At 43.4% G+C, this 14,865-nt stretch overlaps 1 protein-coding gene and 1 long non-coding RNA gene across 2 annotated transcripts in view; one reads left to right on the top strand and one right to left on the bottom strand.

Annotated features, from left to right (window-relative positions):
- The window catches only part of LOC128776532 (uncharacterized), a 60,144-nt gene extending 51,784 nt beyond the window's left edge, over window positions 1-8,360 (top strand). The window contains exon 2 of the long non-coding RNA XR_008421654.1: window positions 7,083-8,360. This is a non-coding gene — a long non-coding RNA (uncharacterized LOC128776532). The remainder of the gene's footprint in view (window positions 1-7,082) is intronic.
- On the bottom strand, window positions 5,600-14,102 carry SFRP2 (secreted frizzled related protein 2). Its single transcript, XM_019441221.2, has 3 exons — window positions 13,339-14,102; window positions 10,803-10,883; window positions 5,600-6,757 (listed from the first exon to the last, which is right to left on the bottom strand). The coding sequence occupies exons 1-3, from the start codon at window positions 13,835-13,837 to the stop codon at window positions 6,453-6,455; spliced, it is 885 nt and encodes a 294-aa protein (XP_019296766.1). The 5' UTR covers window positions 13,838-14,102; the 3' UTR covers window positions 5,600-6,452.
- Between the last annotated feature and the right edge of the window lie 763 nt (window positions 14,103-14,865).

The raw sequence follows: 14,865 nt of genomic DNA, 5'->3' as shown, positions 1-14,865 counted from the left end.
GACAGTAAAAGTTTTAAATTTTAAAGAGATTTAATTTATCAATTTTTCCTTTTATGGATTATGCTTTTGGTACCAAAAGCTCTTTGCCAAGTACTAGGTCTTCAAAACATAAATTTATCTTCTGTTTTTTCCTAAAACTTTTATAGTTTTATGTTCTACATATAAGTCCGTGATCCATTTTGAGTTAATTTTTGTATACAATGTGAGGTTTAGATTATTATTTTTTTTGCCAATGGGATATGCAGTTGTTCCAGCACCATTTGTTGAAAACATTATTCCTACTCCATTGTATTACATTTACAACTTTATCAAAAATTAATTGAGCAGATTTGTATGGGTTCATTTCTGGGTTCTTTATTCTGTTTCATTGATCATATGTCTGTTTCTCCACCAGGACCACACAGTCTTGATTAGTGTAGCTATAACAGTAAGCCTTAACATTGGGAAGAATGATTTCTCTTACTTAAGTCTTGTTCAAAATTTTTCTGGCTGTTCTAGAGCCTTTACCATTCACTATAAATTTTAGAATAATGCTGTCAGTGTTTACAAAGAAGCTTGCTGAGATTTTAAAATAAGAATTACATTAAACCTATAGATCAATTTGAGGAGACTTGACATCTTTACGATATTGAGTTTTCCAATGTGGGAACATCGTGTATCTTTCCAGCCTTGTATACCTTGAGGAAATCTAACATGGTTGTAGTGTATCATTCTTTTAATACATTGTTGGATTTGATTTGCTAATATTTTGTTGAGAATTTTTTTATCTAAGTTCATGAGAAATATTGGTCTCTAGTTTTCTTTTTTTCCTGCTGTTTTTTGTCTAGTTTTGGCGCAGGGCAATACTAGCTTCGTAAAATGAATTGGGACACATCCCCTCTTCTACTTTCTGGAAAAAGTTGTATAAAATCTGTGTCAATTCGTCTTTAAATGTTTGGTAGAATTCTCCAGTGAAAGTTTCTAGGTTTGGACATTTTTATTTTACTATTATTGTTTTTTAAAGTTTAATTATCTTGAGAGAGACAGAGAGCACAAGCAGGGGAGGGGCAGAGAGAGAGGGAGAGAGAGAGTATCCCAAGCAGAATCTGCACTGCCAGTGTGGAGCCCAACAAGGGGCTCAAACCCACAAACTGTGAGGTCATGACCTGAGTCGAAATCAAGAGTCAGATAGCTTAACTGACTGAGCCACCCAGGCGCCCCTTGATTTTACTATTATTTTAATGTGAACTTATTTGTGCCCTGAAGAACAAATGGGACTCAGAAAGACTGTGTCCAGGAAGGTCTAGAGAAATTTGGGTCTCAGTTAGTATTGTCTGTCACATGTATGTGTCACATTAGACTGTGAGCTTCTTCAGAGTGCCCATTGTGTGTTGGTCATCATTGGAACCTTAGCACCTAAGAGAGCACCTGGCACAGAGTAGGTTGCTCAGTGTGAGATTGTTGAATAATTGAATGAATTCTCCGCTCTAGCGTTGCTGAAGGCTTGAAGCTTGGTGTTGTTGGAGAAGCCTAGTGAGGAGAGGGTTTGAGTCTTTCTTTGGAGGTGGAAAAGTCTCTTTGGAAGAAAGGAGGGGCTGATGGTATTTATGGCTCCATTTCTTCCTCCCATCTGCCTGAGCTGCTACCACTCAGGCTCCGACCACCCATACTAACTAGAGCAACCCATTGTGCCCAAGAACCTGAAAAGCATGGTGAGCTGGTGGAACAGAGGGTCATGTAGGGGTTAGGACTAGGACTGGCTGCAGACTGGTGCTCCTTCCTGCTGTGGATATGTCCTTATACAGAAACAAGGTCTGAGAATTATACCTCAAAACTGAGGATGGACAGATGAAAATGTATTGAGCTTAGGCATAGTTTATACAGTAGTCATTCTTTATTATTTTAGAGTTGAATGGTCTCAGGTTTGCAGAAAATAATTATATTGCCTAGGTCTCTCTGAATTTCAAAAGCTACCCCAAGGTGTTTTCCACTTGTACTGTAGTTTCTCGTTGGCCAAGTGGTTTGTTTTGATATCCATTAAATTATACAGTTTTAGAAGATTTTCTGACAGAGCTACATTTGAGTGTAGGTGCACATGACAGCACATGCAGGCAGGAGTGAATGAATAGGTTTTTAGGTGTACTTCTACTGGGGACCAAGTTATTAAGTTCTAGTACTTTGCTCATTTCATAGCATAGCAGAATGCCTGGATTGTTAAATAAATGATTGTTATTACTCCGTACTGGGACACCTTGTGGCATTTAAGTCCTTTGATTTGTTCTTCTAGCACTGTGTGTATGGGCTGCTACCTTTAGTAATTGAAATATTTTTGTAGCACTCACCTATCTGCCTCACATTCTGGACAATCATGGACTGCTTCAAAAAATTTTTATTATGTTGACTGGGCTAAATGTTGATCCGTTGTTTTGTAGTTTGAGAATTTTGGAATTCTATGGATTATAAAAGCAATGGACCTTATGCTAGGTTACTGGTAGTGTCGAGAACAGTACCTTGAGCATGATAATTGCACAATAGTGTAGTTGATTGGCCAGTGTGTAAAACTGATTATAAATACTGAATGTTAAGGCTCTCTCCTAATAGAAGATATTCTGGTGCAACTCACTGAAAGTTCTTTCCTTGAAAGCATCTTTACCCTGATCCTAAGCTCAACCTGAACCAAACATTCTGTTTTGTACCTGAGTTAACCACTCTGTCCTCTATGCCATCCCTGGGCATGTACACATCTCCCTCTTAACACAGAGTATTGGAGTTATTTGTTTACATGCTTCTTCCCCTTATTGGATTGTTAGCTCCCTTTGGGTAGGATCCATCTCTATCTCTGGTGCCTAATCCAATTCCTAATTCAAAATATAAGCTGAAGGAGGGCTGAATCACTGTATTCACCACATGGAACAGTGCCTGGATGCAGGAAAGCATTCACTATATTGCTGAATGAATAAATTAATGGTGACAGTTCTTGTTCAGTGAATCTTTGATGAGTTGATGAATTAGTTTGTTGTTATGCACTGTTTCATGGGCAAAAATCACAATCATAATCCAGTTGTAGTAACTGCATGAGGGATACATATGCCTGGATTTGGTTTTCAAGGTGACCCTCTTCCCTCATCAAGAACATTGAAAACCTTATGGTAAATAAGAGTTGGAAGGTAAAAAATCCAGTCAAATTATCATTTGATGACAGAATTTGCAATGAGGAATGGAGGGTGCTCTTAGATAGCATGGATTCTTTCTAACCCTATGAATTTCAGTACACCAATTTGTGCATGTGGATAGAGACTTTGTCCTTCATGCACTTAGGAAATGCTCCTCAAAATACTTTTATAGATTTGCTCAACTCATTTCTCAAGTTATTTAGAAAAGGGAAGAGGAATTGCATGCATAGTAGATACATAGTTTTCCTATTTTTTAACTTTTTGTTTCAGCTGATCTCCTACTTGTGACATTTTAGCAGTTTACTGATAGATCATGGATCATCTTAGGAAACACAGAAATTCAGTGTCTTCTGATTACTTGCTTTCTTCTTCCAAAAGAAGAATGTGGATGGACATTCATGTTTTCATATGCCAGTGAAAGAAATCTGATAGTTGGAAAATTAAGAATACAATCACGATTATTTCAAGAATAATAATAAACATATATTTCATATATATTTGAACCATCATGCAAAACAAAATGAAAAATCAAACCCAAACCTATGTGCTCTGCCTAAGCATGTCTCATTGGCTCATAGCTTCATGGAAGATGGGAACAGGCATTGGAAAGTCCATAGAGAGGCACGTATGGCAGAATGCAGACGTTGGAGTGATGCGTGAGCTGCTGATGCCTCAAAATATGACTGAAAGAAGCCATGTCTGGCATTCACTTGCTCTTCAGAGCTGAGGCTTTTGATTCCTGTTATATAGGAAGGGGCTTTTGATTTAACTGGAGAGGGAGCATTCAGGTAGATCAGTTTTTTCCAAATTATTTCTTTCAATTAGTTTTTGATGCTTTGTACATATTTCCCCCTTCTAATCCCTAATTCCTTGGTTTACTGTTTCCATTCTTTTGTCTTTTATCTTCTCTTTCTCTTTTTTTTGCTTTTTACAGGGTCCCTAGTCTTCTGTTCCAAATGCTTAAAATGAGTGTTAGCCTTGATCCGTGAGCATCTCCCTTCAGGTCCAGTCCAGAGGTGCCTTGTAGGAAGAGAGGGTTGTATCTCGAGTTTGTGGAATCAGATGAGAAGCAGTCACGTGGCAACTTGGAGGAAATGGAAAGGATTGTAGGAATCCTGTAGCCGAGGTAGTGGGCTGTATTGACTTTTGGTGCCAAAAGAGCTTTAAGTACTGTAGAGAGGTCATGGATGTATGTTCAGGACACTTTTAAAGTAAATCAGTAAAATGTTATCAGTGAAGGCTTCACATGAATACCGGTAAAAAATTCAGATTTGATGGGGACACTCTGTTACTCTCACATATTAACTGTAATTATACTGCATATAACTGGTGAGTTATAAATATGTAATCATAACTGTGGTTATTTATTTTGTTTCCGTCCCTTATACAAGCTCCATAAGAACCAAGATTAATGCATGTACCCCAGCACTTAGAATAGGGCAAGTCACGTGGCAGGTTCCCAATAATTATTTGCTAAATAGATGAGTGCCACCATGTTTCTATATTTCAGTCCTAGCTGGAGTAGACAGAAATTGTCATCCGAAGGCCCTGAGTTTCAGCCTCGGCTCTGTCTCTTATGAGCTATGCCATCTAACTCCTCTGAGCCATAGTGTCTTCATTTAATAGAATTTCTGTGGAGGTTTCCAAATAAAATAATGAAGCATTCGCATGGACATTTTGTGGATGGATGTCTATCTGTCCTCTCACTAGCCCCTGCCTTTCAATGGATATTCCTCAAATCATGGCTCTTTATCTAAAGGGTTAAAGTTTAAGTGGAGAAGAAGCTAACATTTTTTGAAATGTTTTTCTTTTTTTTGATGTTTATTTCTTGAGAAAGAGAACGAAAGGGAGAGAGAGAGAGAGAGAGAGAGAGAGAGAGAGAGAGAGAGAGAGAGAAAGGAGGGAGACCCAGCAGGGGAGGAGCAGAGAGAGAGGGAGACACAGAATCTGAAGCAGGCTTCAGGCTCTGAGCTGTCGGCACAGAGCCCGACGTGGGGCTCGAACTTGTGAACTGCGAGGTCATGACCTGAGCCGAAGTCGGATGCTCAACAGACTGAGCCACCCAGGCATCCCGCAATGGTTATTTTCATTATGAAAATCTCGGGAAAGGGAAAGCACAACTTCAAGCTCATGAACCTTAGTTTTAAAGTAGGATTACCATAATAGCTACAGCTGAACTGCTGAGAAGGGACGAAAAGAGGAAAGTCCTTTGTAAAGCCTGCAAATCTCTGCCTCCCCACTGGGCCTGCAGTGGTAAAAATCTGTGTGAGATGTGGGGCACAAGGCAGCAGCCAGGTGGTGTAGGGGAGAGACACTTTCCTGAGTCACCTGAGAAACAAGACATTTTAAACTGTGGGAGGGCTGGGCCTCAGGAGAGGGGAAGTGACCACTCTGTACGTCACCCTTCCCATTTCCTTCCATTAAGAAGAAAAGACAGAAGACAAGCAGTAGGTAAAACAGGATGTAAAGTTTATATACAAGAATATAATGTTTATCTGAAATATTTACAGTGTTGGTTAAAGCAATATTTTTACAACTTTTTAAGGTCAACTACTATGTATATTACAGGTAAGCTACAATGGTTGAATTTGCAAAATTAAGTAAAAAATGTTTTAAACAAAGCTTAAAGTACTCAGGTCAATTATGAAATCTGTCTGTTTGCCCTTTATTTGAAGAACTCGTGCTGTGATGGTTAATGTGCTCTTTATAAATGGAAGTACTCTACCTGGAAATGTAATAACATGCTACTGCTGTAAGTTCCCAATGAGGGTGTGAAATGACAAGTGAATTTTAAGACTTAGGCTCTGAGTCTCAGGCTGGAGCCGAGACATGTTGAGATAACAGCCAGCTTTATCTCAACGAGGTTTGTGACCCACAACAGTTTGGGCCACATTGAAAAATGAAGCTATTTGCACGTTATGGCAACCTTAGCAGAAAGTGAAAAACAGCTGACCCAAACCAAACAGAAAAACAAAAATATCAGACCCAAGTCACGGCTGTAGCTATTCAACACTAAAGCGAGCTATTTAAAAACTTCATAAAAATATTCATGATTTTATTAGTTTAAACATTTCTACATGATCTGGGTGGGGTTTTCCTTTATGTGAAAACAGCTACCCCTTCCCGAGGCCTCCTAAGGCCTTATAACTCAGGAGATGCTGGGGGGTGCAAACGTGCAAAAGGCGAGGGAAGCCGCTCCAGGCGGGGGCTGGAGCTGCAAGAGCCTGTGCTTGGGGAATGAGAGCTGAGGACCCAGAGCGGAGATGGTCAGCCTAGCCCTGGAGCTGGCCTGGGGGCAAACTAGCACTGCAGCTTGCGGATGCTGCGGGAGATGCGCTTGAACTCTCTCTGCCCCTTCTGCCACCGCTTCACTGAGGTGATCACCAGCTCCCCGCCCAGCTTCTGTCCCATGACCAGATAGGGCGCGTTGATGTCATTCATCTCCTCGCAGGTGCACTGCAAGCTGTCTTTGAGCCACAGCACCGACTTCTTCAGGTCCCTTTCAGACACACCATTCAGCTTGTAAATGGTCTTGCTCTTGGTCTCCAGGATGATTTTGGTATCTCTGTTGATGTAGGTTATCTCCTTCACTTTTATTTTCAGTGCTACGAAGACGAGAGGAGACAGAAGCACACTGGTTGTAATAAGGGAATAAAGTATAGAGTGGGGGCTTTCCTCACCCCGTTCCACTGCCATATTTGTTGACTTGGCCTGGGGGAGGGAAGAAGAGCTTCCTGCAACTAATGAGACTGTCAGGGGCTGAGGTGTGGGGGGTTGGGAGCTGGGGGCAGCAGGTGGCTTCATTTCTAAAGCCTCAAAGGGTTTGCCAGGCACTCTATTTCAAATCAGCCATCCTTTCAAAATTCTCTTAGCGGGACTCAATTAATTAACTTCTCTTCCTCACCCTTGTGTTCTTGTGTTTGTATGTAGGTTGCATGTGGTTCGTGCTTTCCTCAACAAATGACTTCCCCTATTGGAAACTTCAGCATGAAAAGAAATGCCTGACTCTGAGGTGAAACGTGATCCTTCTGTGGCCATAAACTTTAAACTCAATTTATTACGTTGGAGAGGTTTTTGGACAAACCTGTAAGGAAGTTATATCACACAATCATTGTTTTCTAAAGAACAGACTACAGGGAAGGAGAATTGATCTTACAGCTGCATTTGATTTGGTAAAGCAACTAAGAGAAAAAATATCCAAGACTCTAAGACCACAACATGTTTAGCTGTAAAAGTGCTTTTCTGAAGATCTCACTCTCATCTGCTGTCTTTTGACTGTCCAAGGCCAAGGCATTTGCAGATCATATATGTACTGTTTCCAAAGTGGATATGTGGACTCACTAGAATGCTAAGACCAAAAGTAAATGGTTTACTATAAAAGACACATTTTACAGTCATGAACAATCTGGTTTGGGAAAGAAAACCCTACAAACATACATGCTGGAATTAAATTTCACGACTCTATGAAGGCAGGGAAAGGGTAAAATTTTAAGGTTGGAAAGGATCATCCAGTTAAAATCTCTTATTGATACACAAAGAACCTGAAATCCAGAGAAGTTAGTGATTTACACAAGGTCACCCACTTAGGTTGTGTCCTGGCTGAGTCTAGTTCTCAGAACCATGGTCCCCAAACCCCCTTCTTTAATACCACTGTGATTTCTTAAGGCAGCATCAAATTTCTGGTCCAGGTTACAGCATTAACATCCCCAACTGTAATGTGTCCTAAGACTGTTAACGACACTGATTAAGTGTTCCATATAGATGATGTGCCAGTGACACTTCCTGATTTTGATGGAGTTCAGTATATTATTAGTAACAGAGGAAGAGGTGTGTGTGTGTGTGTGTCTATAACTACTTTGGGGATCTCTCTCTCCCTCCCTCTCTCTCTGTTTCAGAAAGGGAATTTGAGTAACCATGGCTTTTCCAGCCCACCAGGAAATGACTGAAACTTAACCAGATAAATCAAAGATGCTGTGATTTGGCCAATCATTATTTTGTCTGATGTACATCTGAACCATAGTACTGAGTTCTCAGGGTTTATAAGACTTACATCATGGAACAAGTCACATGAAAAGATCACACATTCCTGTGGCCTCTGCATAAGGGGTTGGGGGTGGGAAAGATGCATGGTGGGAGAAGTGATTATATGTTGCCTGGAAGTTTGTCTATAGCACAGATAGAGCATGTGTGATAGAGCACCTGGTCAAAGTAAACATTCTTGATCTCTAAATATCAGAAAACCATTACTTTTAACCAGGAGGAAGATTTATTACTCATCTTTTTCTAGCTATAAAATAATCAACTTTGCAGAAGCTTACCATGGGACCAGGCATTTCCTCCCTGAATTTTCAGCTGGGACCAAATATAGGCAATCAAAGCCCCAAAATAACTTTTTCTGCCCTGGAAGATGCGAATGGGGATACAGGAAGTGGTAGGAGGCAGAGGTAATGATACTGTCTGATCCAACAATAGGTTGTATGCATGGGCAGGCAGTTCTGGGCTAGGAGGCATTCTGTATTTTCCCTGTACTTCAGGAGTGCAGTGGGGAAAGAGTGTGATGCTTTTGTGGATGATTTAAGTTAAATAAATCAGATTTCTACCCTTGTTCCTTCTACCCTTCCATCACTTTCCAAAGTACAGAGGCAATATGGAATACTGCTTGTAACACTTCCTATAATTCACGGTTCATTATCTCTTTAGAGACAAAATTAATGTGGGAAAATAGAAAACAAAGCTGTGAGGTAATATGTGTGTGTGATACCTTACACGCAGGGATATCCATGTTGTTTTGAAAGGTTTTCTCCTCTAAGGAGAGAGAAAACTAGGACATACCTTCCCCCCCCCCCCACACACACTCACACACACTTTTTCTGGGGGAGGGGCTAGGTCTTGATACAGCATCCTTAGGAAGGGGGTCTTCTGTGAGGGAAGCCATAAAGCAAGCATTAATATGTGTGTGTGTGTGTGTGTGTGTATGTATGTGCACATGCCTACATTTAAATCATTTTAGAGCCCCATGATATAACTAGCTTTTTCATGGAAAGTCAGGAGAGAGATCTGTATTAAATCTAATGCAAAGGACATAAGTTGCCAGAAGAAAATGACATTTTATAAACATTTTAATGTAAGTTTTGTTAAAATTATGTTTCTTTTTTGCCTTTAATCAAATCTTTTTATCATGGAAGCTCAGAAATGTGTTTGGTAAGGCTCTAGAGATCTGAGACTGCTGCTACCCGCACGCCTGCCTGCCCTCTACTACTTAGAGTTGTATATATTTAAATATAGACATACGAAACCCTATCATCGCTTTTGTGGTTCTTGCTGAGGGGACAGACTGGTTGGGACTCAGGGTCGCCTCCTTTCTTTTTTTCTTCCTTGGCAGTGTGAAGTTTTTCCTAAAGCTGTGGCTGATCGGGGATCAGCTAAGGTTAAACCTAGGACACTTCTGGAAGAGACTGGAATGGTAAGGAACAGGGACTGGACTGTTTCCAGAGTTTCAGGGACCTGGACAGGTCTGAGATTGCTGGGATGGCAAGTTGTAAGGAGAGAGTGGGAAGGTAGCTCCCAAAAGTGGGTGGTGAAGTAATTTCTCTCAGTTTCAAGGACTTTGTTGAGTATATAGAAATGTTAATACAGATCAGTTAGAATCCATTACTGTTTGATAGAGCAGGGATTATATCTGCTCGCCAGTGAGTTCGGCGCCTTCTGCCTGAACAAATACTTTTCAGGGATACCAGCCTCTCAAACACATCGAAAGGTGTCTCCTCTTGGAATGGGATGAAAACACGAATGTCCCAGGGAATGTCTGGGTGACGTTCATGGCCCCTTCTGACTCCAAAGTTAGCACTGATTTCTGGGTCTAGCTGGGCTTGGCCCTTACCTCAGAGCCCTGAGGACAGTGGGTAGGTGGTGATGAAGCTCTGTGTGGACAGTGTTCATCCCTCTTTTCTCGTACAATACTCTCCTAAGGGTGGTGACCCACCCTCTGTGAATCTGGGTAACATATCACACACATTATCTCCAAGCGCTATGTCATCATGGCGCCTTTCATATATTTTGCCAAAGTAAATTCCTAATCTTTATTTTATCTTCTTTTTAAATTTAAGGAACTCCTCCCCCCAAATTATTAGCCTATACCTTGGACATAGTCACTAGTGATAGAATGCAGAGGATCAAAGCATTATGGGCTATGAATAAGGTAAAAATATTTCTATTTGATGCTGGAACAAACTTTTATTTTTAGCTAACTTAATGCCTTCAGTCTGTTTTTGCTGGGGCTAATATTTACATGCTTTAATTCCTGGCACACATATCTAGTGAGTGAAAGAACATGGCCCAAGATCATGCTTATTGGCAAGAAAAAGCCAAAGTGAAATGAAAAATGTGCCATTCAAAAGTCCTAATTTGAATAATTCTCAGTATTTGACTGAGACAGTACAATGAGTCTCACCTAAAAAGATACAACTCAGGCAAGATAGTTACATAGGGAGAAAACCGGGATAGAGCAAGTTAGATGACTTTGGGAAAGATAGCTATGGTAGTATTTTACCCAAGTCTTATCCAATAACATCTTAATGATTTGTACCTGTGAGTTGTACTGGCAAATAAAGCTTTTGTATGTGAAATCTTTGTTGTTGGTATATTACTTACCAAAATCATTTTTACAAAGAGTTTCCATTATGTCGTTGTCATCCTCATTTTTATTTTTGCAGGCTTCACATACCTTTGGAGCTAGAAATGTGAAAAGTTAGTAAGTTTGCTTAAAAGGGAACAGCAGGTGGCGTTTGTAAACAACTCAAAGGGGCTTATCCAGGCCAGAGTAGCAATTGTTCTGTAAGACCCCAGCTTCTGCCTCTTTGAAAAAGGATCACTCATTCCCAGGAAAATCTTCTGTGACTCCTGCTTTCTCATGGGCAAAACAAGAATGCCTATAGTTGTGTTTGAGAAATGACAGGTCAACCCCCCTCCCTGCAAAAAGGGTGTTGTGGGCACAGTGGACAGTTAACTGGGATGGGTTTTGGCTTTTTAGCTCTTCCTCCTCTCTCCTGAGACAGATTCTGTCTCTGAAATTCAAAGTTGTTCCCAAAGCTTCTCTGAGGACAAAGCACCAAAAGAAACCTGGAGGGGTTTTGGAAAATTGGTTACCACAAAACATAGCCAAAAGATTGTCTTTTTCGGCTGCAGGACACCAGTGTGGCTCAGCCTCTGCTGGGCTCTTCAGCAGAGTCGCGTCTCAGGAAGGTCACTTCAGGATACTTTCAAGTCTGGACAGGGAGAGGTGGCTAGTGTTGCACGGGTTACATACCGGTTCTTCCCACCTTGAAACACGCCTCGGTAATTACATTAGCCTGCTCTAACCGCTTCTGTATCACCCTTGTGCTTTTTGTCAAGTCTGTGGTTGAATTAAGCTGCTTTTATTTCATGGTTATCTTCCTTCCTGTGCGGGTTCTTCTTGCCCCTCTTTCTCCATTTCAAACTGTCAGAAACAAACAACCCCCCCACCCCCTTAAAAACCCCAAACCAAAACACAACCAACCAAGCAAAAAACCTAAAGCTTTTCCTGAAGTGAATCATAACTGAAGCTAACTGTCTCTGGGGGTCTGACCAAATGTAGGAATATGCACTAGCACAATGATCAGAGAGCCTGCTAAAGGCTCTTGTAAAAGAGCCTGCTTGGGGGGGGGGGGGGGGGTGGGGTGGGGAGAAAACATACTGTTCCCTTTCTTGCATTTGTAATTGTGGTAGTGCTGTGTTCAAAATTTAGGAGACGTTTGATTTTCATTCATATGAAATTGAATTTTCACAGAAAAAAACCTTTATGTGACTCAAGATATCAGAGATATGTATCAAATTAGAAAAATTGCAGAGCATGTTTTGAAGACCATAAACTTTTATTCTGAAGGGGGGAGAAGGCGATTTGGAGAAATGTACTTTATAATGTTGGTGCTGGTGGTGGAAAGAAATAAAAACAAAAGTCACACACATAAAACTGTCCTTAATTCCCCTCACTCAAACAAAATGAAACATTTCCAATTAGGAGCTCTAGGAATGTATATAAAATGTTACTAACCTGTATTGGTTGGTCTGTGGTATATGTTGGACAAATGTTTGAAATATGCCAAACATTTGCAATAAATTAGAAATCTAACCAATAAGATGATTGCAAACTGGAGGTGCCTGCCAGAAAAGATTGCTGAACAACTGTGCATTTTCTTTAACCAGTGATGGCTATAGGAAAACAATTAGAGATTGAAAAGGAGAGACTGCTGGAGCCCTGCAAGGGATGAAGGAGCTCCCTTTCCATCCCCAGGGGACCTGAATCAGCTCAGACACATTGTGTATGTTTTTCTCTCAGGAAGAGTATCAAGAACCCATGAGGTTTTCATTGCTTTGATGGTTTTTGCACAGGAACTTCCCCCTCTGTTTTCTAGAAACCTGGGAAACTCTCTTTTGCATGACTTTCTCCAGTTAATTAAAACCACTCCTAAGATATAAGATGATTAGTGATAGAAGAATGCCTGGAGATGCCCTTTATGCCCTCTTCCTTAGATCACTGAGCAGTAAGTACAACCAGCGCTCAATTTCAACATGCTCCGCGAGCCAGTCCGGCTTTTATTTCCAAAACCTAAGTCGACAGAGAACAAAAAATGCCTTAAATGACTATGCGTTTTGGCTATCGTGCCTGCACGAGAATGTTTCCCTGCCTAGAATCCTGCCCGGTGGTGAGAACGTGTTGCAGGAGGCTGAGCAAGGAGCCTCTGGCCAGGGTGCTCACTACTAACTCCTCAGCACAGCACCACTTCTAATGATCTCAAAACTGCTACCTCCTTTAAAATTAACTGTGCATCTCTAAGGGGGAAAAATGCCTTTCAGTCCTTCGCTTTTTCTTTTTTCTTTCTTTCTTTCTTTCTTTCTTTTCTTTTTCTTTTTTTTTTTTTAACTGTCTCTAAGAAAGAGCAACTGGTATAACTCAGAAGGAATGAGAGACTTGGGTGTGTGTGTGTGTGTGGTGTCTCAAATTTGTCACGAGGACAAACTACAGCAAGAAGAACGTTTGCCTCACCTGGGACTGGTACCCCTCGCGGGGACACATCGGGATGTGGGTTGTGGGCCTCGAGATCCCCACGGAAAGCCTTAGTGGAGCTGGGTGGGGGCAAGAAGCGGGGAAGATGGGGGAAAGGCTTACCTTCCTCGGTGGCCGGCAGGAGGTGGTCGCTGCTCGCGAGGGGGATGCAGAGGTCGTTGTCCTGGGGGAAACGGTCGCACTCGAGCATGTCTGGCCAGGGGAAGCCGAAGGCGGACATGACTGGAGCGCAGCGGTCCTTCACCTGCACGCAGAGAGAGTGGCACGGTTGGATGGTTTCGTCCAGGTCATCGAGGCAGACCGGGGCGAAGAGCGAGCACAGGAACTTCTTGGTGTCTGGGTGGCACTGCTTCATGACCAGCGGGATCCAGGCGCCCGCCTGCTCCAGCACCTCCTTCATGGTCTCGTGGCCCAGCAGGTTGGGCAGCCGCATGTTCTGGTACTCTATGCCGTGGCACAACTGCAGGTTGGCCGGGATGGGCTTGCAGTTGCTGCGCTTGTAGGAGAAGTCGGGCTGGCCGAAGAAGAGCCCGCGCGCGGAGCCCAAGCAGCAGTGCGAGGCGAGGACGAGCAGCAGCAGCGAGCCAGGGCCCTGCGGCATCGTGGGCGCGCGACCCCCGGGGGGCGGAGAGCGGAGCCGGGAAAGCGGGAGGCAGCCGGGGCGGAGTTCGTCCCGGCTCGCTCGCTCTGCTCTGGGCGGTTCGGGGGGCCTGGAAAGCGGGCGGCCGAGACGCCGGGCGCCGGGAGGACTGTGCGGGCGAGAAGCTCTCCACTCGGCTTCGCGCTGCAAGCCCGAGCTCAGCTCCGGGGGGCTCCGACCCGGGGGAGCAGAGTGAGCCACTGCTGGGGCCCAGCCAGAGTTTTCTTGGCCTTTTTTATGCAAATCTGGAGGTGGGGAGGGGGGAAGAAAGGGAGGAGCCAGTGCAGAGTAATCCGAGGAGGGTTGGTCACTACTCTCTAGGTCTTGTTTTCCGTTGAGAATGCCCCTCACGCGCTCCCTGGAAGGAAATTCTGCCCCCCTCCCCGGCTCCCCGCCCACTTTAGATGCTGCTGATCGCGTGCTCAAGGGTTGCTTTAAACAACAAACAAATAGACAAGCCTGGCAGCTGCGCCCCCCCCCCCCCGCCCCCCCAGCCCAGAGAGTGCGGAGCACGGTTTGCGGGAGATGGGGAAAGCTGGGGACGCGATGGGCGGCCTCGCCACCGGGTCCCGGGGGAAACGCGCTCCGCCCCCTGCAAGGCCCCGGTCGGGGGTTGTTTGACCCCAGCCTGCAGTTTCTGCTGGGACCCCGGAGCTGTGCGGCAGAACTGCATCCCTCTGAGCCGAGAGCTCAGGCTCTTTGTGCTTTTCTTCGGCTCGCGCCCGGGACCTATCGGCCCCAGGCCGCCTAGGCGAGCTTGGTTTCCTCTCCAGTCTGCAGCCACAGTTCGCAGCGTGGCCCATAACTATACCGTGTGCTGCCCCCTGCCCTTTTAAAAATCAGAATTACGAATAAAGTCGAGTGAGCAAAACTTTTACATGGAAAAGGGACTAAAACGTTGGGGTGGTTGTGTTGTTGGAATACGTCTCGATTTTGCCGTTGGGGAAATGCCTTTGCAGAATCTCGTCAGGCCCACACAAGACTGCCCA

The sequence above is a fragment of the Panthera pardus genome, unplaced genomic scaffold, assembly GCF_024362965.1.
Source record: "Panthera pardus isolate Hobbes unplaced genomic scaffold, ASM2436296v1 HiC_scaffold_13, whole genome shotgun sequence".
Lineage (NCBI taxonomy): Eukaryota > Metazoa > Chordata > Mammalia > Carnivora > Felidae > Panthera > Panthera pardus.
Note: the sequence above shows the minus strand (reverse complement) of the source record. Positions and strands in the feature narration are given on the sequence as shown.